Source organism: Astatotilapia calliptera, chromosome 18, assembly GCF_964374335.1.
Source record: "Astatotilapia calliptera chromosome 18, fAstCal68.1, whole genome shotgun sequence".
Taxonomy (NCBI): domain Eukaryota; kingdom Metazoa; phylum Chordata; class Actinopteri; order Cichliformes; family Cichlidae; genus Astatotilapia; species Astatotilapia calliptera.
Window position 1 is genome coordinate 31,835,992 of NC_137439.1, and position 9,395 is coordinate 31,845,386.

General features: G+C 41.1%; 1 protein-coding gene across 1 annotated transcript; it reads right to left on the reverse strand.

Moving 5' to 3' along the window:
• Positions 1 to 3,494: 3,494 nt before the first annotated feature.
• lrrc53 (leucine rich repeat containing 53) lies at positions 3,495 to 7,667 on the reverse strand. The gene is made up of 5 exons (XM_026148483.2): positions 7,481 to 7,667; positions 6,733 to 6,896; positions 6,439 to 6,628; positions 6,153 to 6,345; positions 3,495 to 5,932 (listed from the first exon to the last, which is right to left on the reverse strand). Exons 1-5 carry the CDS (start codon positions 7,532 to 7,534, stop codon positions 3,678 to 3,680), a joined length of 2,856 nt encoding a protein of 951 aa, XP_026004268.2. The 5' UTR covers positions 7,535 to 7,667; the 3' UTR covers positions 3,495 to 3,677.
• Between the last annotated feature and the right edge of the window lie 1,728 nt (positions 7,668 to 9,395).

A 9,395-nucleotide genomic window follows, 5' to 3' on the forward strand; every position in this document is an offset into this window, starting at 1 on the left:
GCTCTCCTACCTTCCTTGTTGATGCACCTGGAAACAGTTAAGTAATGATCTACCTGAGTGCAATTTGATTACTCTCCTGCTACTAGGTCCTCAGTTGTTGCTAGATCATTGCACTTACTGTAAATGGTAAATGGCCTGTATTTGTATAGCGTTTTACTGTGGTAGTGTTCTGGGTTTTTGATTTGTTCTGGACTTATTCTGTACTCTATGGCGAAGCCATCATGGTTTCTAAAGAGAGAAAGTGGTGAAGAGAAAACCAAACAGGTTACCTGTTTGGGGGGTATCTGGAGTCCAGTCCAGATCTGTTTTGGTACCTTGAAAAAGAATAATTTTTGCCCACAACACCATCTTTGGTCTATCATAAGTGTTAAACCTTTATACTGAGGGAAACCTCCCCCTCCACAGAATATAAACCTGTGTACATTTGACATTTTGATATTTTAGAAGATCATATCAAATGTTAAATGGTTTCATTCTCTCCTGTCAGCCTTTGTCTTTTTGGTAAAATGAGTTCAAATTCAACACTCAGGCCCCTAACTCTAGCAAATTAGGTATTTTCCCCTCTGTTATAATTATGTCTCCAAAGTGAGTCATAAATCAAAAGTGCAGCTGCTGAAAGGGTGCCTCCGTTTGTGTGTGCAGGTACACACTGCCCCCTAACAACCACAGGCAAGGACTGCAACCACTTCTTATATGTCATACATTTCCCGGTGTTATTACACTATCCCTAAATCCATCATCGTCACGTCATCTAAGCTGATTTTGTTGGAAAAGCACCAGATTTAGCTGTGAAGTAGTGGAGTGAATAAAATAGTGTGCATACAACTAGAAATATGTTGAATGGTTGGGGGGGAGGGGGGGGCTGCAGTGTGTTACTCTACTTTTGGAAAGTAAAAGAGTTACATGGGATGTAATGGGAAACAGACCAATGTAAGAAAAGAGATGATTTTTTGAAGAAAAAAAAAATCTATTGGTGCATAGCTTCATGTTACTTATACATTATATAGTTATATGCTGCAACATCCTGGCAACCTGTCCAGGGTGTATCCCTAAGGGGGAGCCCTAAAGTCAGGTGTTGTGGTGCAGCTGGGAGAGAAGACATGCATAGAAAAATGTTTCATGAGTTGTTTTGTGACTTTCAGTCAATTTTCCTTTGTGTAAGGCTGCAATCAGCTGGCCTGTGCTGCTACTCTGATATTCACTGTGTTTTGAGGATCAACCCCACTGAATTCAACAACATATAAGCAGATGTTTCACAAGCTCTATGGCTGATTTCCATCCCCTGGACACTAAGGAAGCTAGTATGAAAGGGAGTCTGTGAGTGAATCTAATCAGCATCATGACCTCAAATATACATGTTTTACTCTTGATGTAATGATTACATTAAACACCACAGCATGCTATGCATCAGCCCACCATAGTGCATCACTGCAAACTACACTGCTACTGCCAGCTAACCAGTTTAGCCTGTACAAAACCATACCAAACTTTGTAGTAGTAGTATGTTTTTATGCAATATATATAATTCAGCAACACATCATATATCAATCCAATATCTGTTTTGAAAGCTCTACAAAGAATTAGGACATTAAAATAGGCTTTTTATAGCCTGTTTATAAAGTTTGCTTGCTGAAAAGTCCTTACCTTTGTAAAAATCTTTCTCCATCTAGGTGTGTTACAAATTAACAAGCTGCTCCTAAATTCAGATCAAACTGAGGTATTTGTACTCAGCCCTAGAAATCTTAGAAACCAAATACTTACTCTGGGTGGCATTACTTGGCCTCCAGAAACACTGTGAGAAATCTTTGAGGTTTTTGTCTTTCAATACCTTTGAATTAAGCAAATATGTAGGACTGCTTTCTTGCATTTTGCAGTATCTCTAAAATTACAAACACATTACAAACAACAGATGCTAAAATGCTACTAATTGTATTTATTACTTCTAAGCTGGACTACTCTAGTTCATTATTATCAGGGTGTCCTATAAACTCCCAGAAAAGCTTTCAATTGATCCAAAGTGCTACAACAAGTGTACTGACACGGACTAGAAAGATAGTTGTCCCATGATAACTTCTCTTCATTGGCTCCGTGTTAATCTAATAATCAGGCCCCATCTTATCTTAAAGACCTCATAGTACCATATCACCCCACTTTGCTAACAGACTACAGGCTTACTTGTGGTTCCCGCTCTGGGTTTTTAAGTATAATGGGAAGCAGCGCTGTGTGGAACCAGCTCCTAGTTTGGATCTACTTCTAAGATCAAACTTTCCTTTTTGATAAAGCTTATACTGTATTAGGTAACCCTGAATCTTCCCTTACTTAAACTGCACTAGGTCTAGGCTTTCTTCACTCACTTTGTTTTAATTCATTGTGTGTTTATTCACCACTCTGCATTTAATCGTTAGATATTATTCCACAGTATGTCTTTTGCCCTGTCTTCTTTTCCTCACCCAAAGCTGCCCCTCCCTGAGTCTGATTTCTTCTTTTTAAAAAGGAGTTTTTTTTCTCCCCGCTATCACCAAGTGCTTGCTCAGATGGGGTTGTTTGATTGTTGCCATTTTTTCTCTTTGGTACTATATAAATAAAACTGAAGTGAAATGAATTTTTTGTGACCACAATTTTTAGGTTGGAGCTCCAAAACTTCGGAACAGCCCTCCTCTGCCTTATCAGGTCAGCTCAATGTTTGGTTTGTATTAAAAAAGTGTTTTTATAAGTTACCTTTACCCTCATCTTTAATTTTTGGCTCTCATTCTTCTTATATGTGTGTTGAAGTGTGCATGCAGCAGTTAATGTAAGTATTTGTGTGTTTAAATGTACACTTATTATTAACACGTGCTTCTATCCAATCTGTGAAGCACTTTTTTTTAAACTGTGTGTTTTAAAAACAGATATACAAATAAAGTTATTGTTCTTAGAAATGCAATGCCGTCTAAGAATCAGGACCACAGACACCTTCTCTGTGATCATATCCATGAACAACATTAACAAGATAGTGACGTTCGACAGTATAATGTATCACAGTGACTCACGGGAGGAGGAAAGCTCAGACAGTAAATGGACCCCTGTGTAGGTAGCATGTAGAGCTCTGCAGTGTGACCAGGAAACCTAATCCTCTGCAAACAGCCACCCTAGGGCCAAAACTGAAACCCAATCCTGCATGCACACCAAAACCCCAGAAACCTGCTGCAATCTGCATAAAGGTCAAAGTTACAGTGTTTTAGTCCTCAGATCACTGAAAGATGTTGTCTTTATTTCACTACTGTATTTACCGTAGAACTTACTGTACTACTCGAGCAATTATAACCTCAAATGTGTGAATGGCTGTTGTAAGTTAGCAGCTGAACTAAGCAACAGCTCCGCCTTACATGAAACTGTGCTTCATGTCCACGAATAAATGTCGTCATTTTTAACTATACTGTCACAACACACAAGGAAATACCATCTGTAGATGAAGATTGTGAGGAACGACAGAAAGCTGCAGCAAAGCCACTAAATGGTTTTCATGTGATGTAATTTTATTCAAATGCTGCTTCAAAGGCCATGAATGATTTTAAAATGCAAAAATACTAATTGATAAAAAATAAACACTATGAAATCCTCTAAATCTCAAAATGATTCAGTAGTAACATTAGCTCCTTTTACTCAGATAAAAAGTAGTTTAAATACTGAGTTAGCTTCTAACGTATTTTCCTCTCCAGAGCAGTGAGAGGACGGCTGGATGTCTTCTCAGGAAGCACCAGTCTCAGCTTCCTCCTGAGGGAGGGGGAGCCTCCTTCCTCAGGCAGGTACTCTTGCTGCAGCAGAGCAGCTGCTGTGGAGGATTCACTCTCTGTGGATATACCGGGCACACCTGATACGCCTGCCTCCTGCATGCTGGCTCCAGACCTTTCCACTGCAGGCACCTCAGTTTGAGCCACACCCCCTACTGATATACCAGCTATTGTACCAACAGATACATTCCCAGTCTCTGCCTGACTGTTACTAATTGATATATTCTCCACTGTGCTCGCTGGTTCGAGTCTTTTGGGGGCAACTTCAGACATACAATCCTGCGAGGCAGGGAGGTTCTCTTTGGTCATGGATGTTTGAGGTTCAACAGATAGCTCATGCAGTCCTGCATTCTGAATGACTTGTCCCTGCACTAGTTCAGGTTTTGGCATGGCTACAAGAGGAGCACTGTCAGGAAGCATTTGGCTCTGAGAGGGGGACTGGACAACTGCAGGATTAACACCTGGGTTTGCTGCTAAGTTCAAGGGAGCTCCTCCGGTCTGAGGTGTTGCACTTGCATGTAAAGGGTTAGCAGCAGACAGAACTCCCCCTGCAGCTTCTCTAATAAGCATGTCTGGAGCACTGCTTGGAGCCACGTTAGGCCCACTGAATGCTATACTAGGAGCTGGACCTCTGGGGAACAGCAAATTTGATCCTGAGGCCAAGGTGCTGAGCAGAAAGTTCCCCCCTGGAAGAGAGAGGCTGCTGCCGCTTAGCTGTGAGCCAGCTGAGCCAAGCAGTGAGAGGTTGGTAGACGAATGCTGAGCACTACCCAGAGTCAGGCCAGTTCCTTGATACTTATTACCCAGCAGACTTTGCCCATGTCCACTAACAATAGTGGACCCTGATTGGTCAGCAGCACTGCTGCTTTGCACAGACTGGTTGTTCTCTGGGTATCTACTGTCTTCTGTACTTTTCTGGTCATTGTTATCACTTTTGGAAATTGTTTTTTCAGAGGGTGTTTGGCTTTTCTGTCCTTCCTCTCCTCCGACCTCTTCTTCCTTGATTCCAACCTCAGCCGATGTCTCAATCTTGGAGGATTTTCCAATTTTTTTCTTGCTAGACTTTCCTTTTTCTTCCTTCTCCTCACGTTCTTTTCCATCCTTTCTTTTTTCTTTGCTTTTCTTGGAGCTGCTTTTCTCCAAAGGACCCTGCTCATTTTTCTTCCTTGGATGGACTTTGCTTTTTCTTAGTGGATTCAAGTTTAGTTTGACCTTCACCAACCGGCTGGACTGAACTTTCTGCCTCTTTTCTCTTCTCTTTCTTTTGTCTCTTATTACGTCCTCCTCTCTCTTGTCCTCAATTTGACTGTTTCCTTCCTCCAGGGTTCTTGAACTCTGCAGATCAAACGACACATTTCTGATTACTTTTCTCAACTCTGTGTTCTTCATCATGTCAGAGTGGTTATGAGCATTCCTTCCGCTTTCATTCAGCCTGTACTGAGAAGAGAAGCCATTAGGGAGAGCAAAGTCTCCTGGATTGGTCCCAATCTTCCGTTGTCTCATGTCCTGCTCTGCTCTGTATGTCCTGTGACAACTTTCACAGCGTAAACTCTCATATCCTTTAATCTTTACTTCTGCGTGTGTCCTGTGATTGTTCACATTTCTGCCGTTCTTCCGGGCTGGCAGGATCTCTGCTCTCTGATTAAAGGCTTCACTCTGTGGATAAGAAGATGAATTTGTATTTTCTTGAAAAACAAACTTGTTAGGGGTGTCCCTGTTCAAGATTCTATGCTGAACTTCTGTCCTTTTCCCCTCCTCGTCGGGTATCCTTCTTATTTTTCTCCTTTCTCTGTCCACCTCTGCCTCAATCCCTCCATTCATCCTGTTTTCTCTTCTCATTGGGTTCAGCTGTGGTGCATCACTGCTGCAGTCAGCACAGCTGAAACAGCCACCGTTCTCATCAGTTCTAAATCTAAACTGGTCTCTGGGTTCATTTGCCCATGTGTCCAAAGTCACGGCGTCCTTGTTCCACTGCTGCCTGCTGTTTTCTTGCAAGAAAACATCCCTCCTCCTCTCTCTAACATCGAGGTGATTAACACGGTGGTTAGCTGTGCTGCTGCTTCCTCCTTCTTGCTCTTTCAGTCTTTTACTTTCTTTCATTTTTTTCTTTCGAGACACTTGATAGTAAATCAGAACTATCAGCAGAGTCAAGCCAACGCCACCTGAAGCACAGGAGAATGAGTATGATTGGGTATTAAAGGTTCTGCAGTGTATTTTTCTCCTGTTTTTATTTTCGAATGTTGATCATTTAGAACTGTGTTGCTTCAGCTGGGTGTTCTGTGCTTATGATTCTCCATCTAATACTCCTCTTTTCTTATTCTTTCATTAACGTCTAAGAGTTAAATCATTGTTCTTTTATCCTGTGTTGTTTATCATTCTCACCAATAAAGCAGATGACTGCAGTGATGGCTAGATCTCGAGCATACAACTGAGGCGTTACGCTGGCTCTTGGCTCTATATGCACTGTGATGTTCTGATTGGACGGGACACAATTGGCATCGGTCAGCTCCAGCACTGTGGTTACAGCTGGGTTGTCAGCGCTCGCACAAACCATCCTACGGCCATTGTAGAGGATCTGAGATCAGCACAAATAGAAAGAGAAAAGATTTAAGTCAGTTCAGGTTGTACTGGTGAGTGGACGTAGGTTTAGTGGGGGGAGTTCCTGTACCTTGTCAGGTTGTTGGATGAAGGTGGACAGGAAGTCGGCGAGCTCCAGCAGCTGACAGGAGCAGTTCCATGAGTTGAGGTCCAGGTTGAGATTTGTCAGCCAGGTGAGGTAAGAAAAAGCATCCACAGGAGCAGAACTCAGGCGGTTTCTGGAAAGATCCAGAGTCGTCAGGCTCACCAAGCCACGGAAACTAAGACACAGAGGGTTATATATATATTACATTAGGTTTGGTGAAGGTCCTTTATTTCTTTTAAAGGAAGGAAATAAATAAACATTGTAATATTAACTTATTACCTGTTTCTCTCCACATGCTCAATCAGATTATCTGACAGATCCAGATTCCTGAGTTCTCTGAGGTCATTTAGAGGGAAGGAACGAGAATCTAAGCTGGTGAGCAGGTTTCCCTCCAGTGTAAGACTCTGCAGAGCCTTGGCACCTTTAAACCAGCCACCCTGGATCTACACAGCAACACAGAGTTGATTCTTACTTCATGTATTTAGTCCCAAAACTTAAAATGCTGTATGTTCTTTAAATGCACAAGAAACGTTGTGGAAGACGATAAACATCTACTACCATCTGCACATAGTATTTGGTTTTACTGTCTATGTTTTATATAAAGGTTATCTTCTTTCTAAATGCCAACAGGTAGAAAAAGGTTCAGCTTCCATAGGAAGATTACCCTGGGCAGCCTTGCTCTATTACCTCAGTAAACACTTTACTCATCATTTGTGACTTCTATCTCTGGTTTCAATTTTTGCTGAATACAATATGATGCTCATTTTGCTCATTACTGTCCCCATAGGTGTCCAGAAGGAGAAAAGGAGGATATGCTTCACCATATATGATGAGTTAGTCACATCAGGTCTTCAAAAAACTAAGATGTTCAGCTCGAGCCTTCAGCTGGTAAAGTGACAACGGCTACATCCATCTTTTCCATGACTTACTATCCCTGATTAATGAAGTAATCACTTAACTGTAAAATCTCTCAACTGAAAATGCTACTGTTGCAAATAGTAGCATTTTCCCCAGCAAAGGTACCTACCGTGCTAATGATATTATGGCCCAAGGTAAGGACCTGTAGCTGGGTTAGATTCATCAGAGCTCCACCCTGTAGAGACTCACTGTTCAGGAGGTTGTGGTCCAGCAGTAATGTGCGGAGGAAGGGCAGATTTCTGAAGGACTCTTTACCAAGTTCTGAGATGTTGTTATGACTCAAACCTGGATGATCAGCAGGGAGAAATACATTTGAACACTATAAAACCGGGAGTCTAAATGTTTTAATGCATCTAAAAAGTGAAAGATGTCCTGTTGCCTGGCTATGCTATTGTTTCTAAAAAAAGAAAAGGACAATTTCCCTTCTTTTGTTCTTTTTCTGTCTGTCATCTGCCATTGCTTTGCAGTATTTTTATGGTGCAGAGGACTTTCTTCTGAAGTTTAGTGGGTCAAAGTTTTAAAAGTAACTCTATTTCATCTAGCAAAAGGGTTTGGCACACTGACCTCTATGGATCAAAAGTTAAAGGCTGTACTAAGAGGGAACATGTAACACAAGCAAGACTAATTGCCTTGCTTGTGTGTAGTTAGTCTCGAGTCTTTATTTTTTGTAAATTTGAGAGGCAAAATTTATCATAGAATGAATATGAAAAGCTGCATTAGAAGCTTTTGCTTGCTACCTTCAAATACCCCTCTTGACCATTGTGGCTGCTTTTTGATTCACTATTTAACCCTGGAGAACCCATGGGGTCAAATTTGACCCCATGGGTTCCCTAGTAAACCAGTGGTGTCGGATCTGACCCCATGGGTTCTCCAGGGTTAAACTAACTTTGCTTTACTTTGAAGGACCCGTCCCATCCTTCAATAAACTGTTCAAACTTCTGCAATCAGGCAGAAGGTTCCATACCATACGGGCAAGAACAGAGAGACTCAAGAGGAGCTTCTATCCCCAAGCCACCCAGGTCCTAAATCAGAACATATCAGAACATGCCCCCCGTGAACAGAATCAACTTGTCTTACCACTATTGTTGCTGTTTTGCAATTCTCAGAACTCACCAGTTTACTCACCAATGACTGTAATGTTGCTCAGCTCAGACAGTGAGGCAGGCGGAACTGTAGAAATTGAGCCTTCTGTTAGCAGCAGAGCCTGTGTGGTATTCGGAGCAACTGGTCAAGGCATACAAAAACACACAACATCATCAGCATATTAGTGCCTTTCGGTTACATACATAAGAAGTAAATGTACCACATTAAAGTGGTACATTTTGCATTATGCTACATCATAAGCTTATAAAAAAGTGTAATATATGACAGTTTTTAGTAATGTCAAATTCTGTTGGTTTTCTTTAGTTTATATTTTGCAATACTGGCTTTTGTGTTTCTTTGAGCTTTAAGGATTGATTTTATTATTATTACATTTTGTCATTTTATAATGCATTGTGCAATAAAATATGTATTAGTCAATCCATTTGCAAATTAGTATTATGAATTACGAATTGCGGAAGGTAACACGAAAGTACCACGTAACATTAGCATCACTCCAGGTAGCCCTACCCTTGTAGGCTTGTGTTAGTTTGTGATATGGGGGTACTAGCTAGCTACTGTTAAGAAATAAATATATATATATATATATATATTCTTAATGCTTATTTGCTGATTATATGGTTTTATGTATTTTAGTAATGAAGGCTTGTAAACCAAGGGCACTTTTGACTCACAAACTAAGTGCTCAGCCAGACTGAAAAACAGGAAGTCCGTGTGCAGCTGTACACGCATATTAATAAATAGAGGAAGTTAGACAGAAAAAGAGGAAGCTACTGACATATAAGGAGTTGTTTGTATTGAAACTGTGTGACGTGTGAAGTACCAAAATAACACTATATGAGACACAGGCTGAGCTTCTAATGTTAGAGATTCTGCAGCTGGCTATGGGCTGTGCAGGGCTCTCTCTTCCGGAAGATGATTGA

Coding starts and splice junctions, on each gene's coding strand:
- lrrc53 (XM_026148483.2), bottom strand. CDS start 7,534: ATGAATCTAACCCAGCTACAGGTCCTTACCTTGGGCCATAATATCATT. Junction 6,346..6,438: donor TCATCCAACAACCTGACAAG/GTACAGGAACTC, acceptor TGCTGATCTCAG/ATCCTCTACAATGGCCGTAG. Junction 5,933..6,152: donor TGCAGTCATCTGCTTTATTG/GTGAGAATGATA, acceptor CCTGTGCTTCAG/GTGGCGTTGGCTTGACTCTG.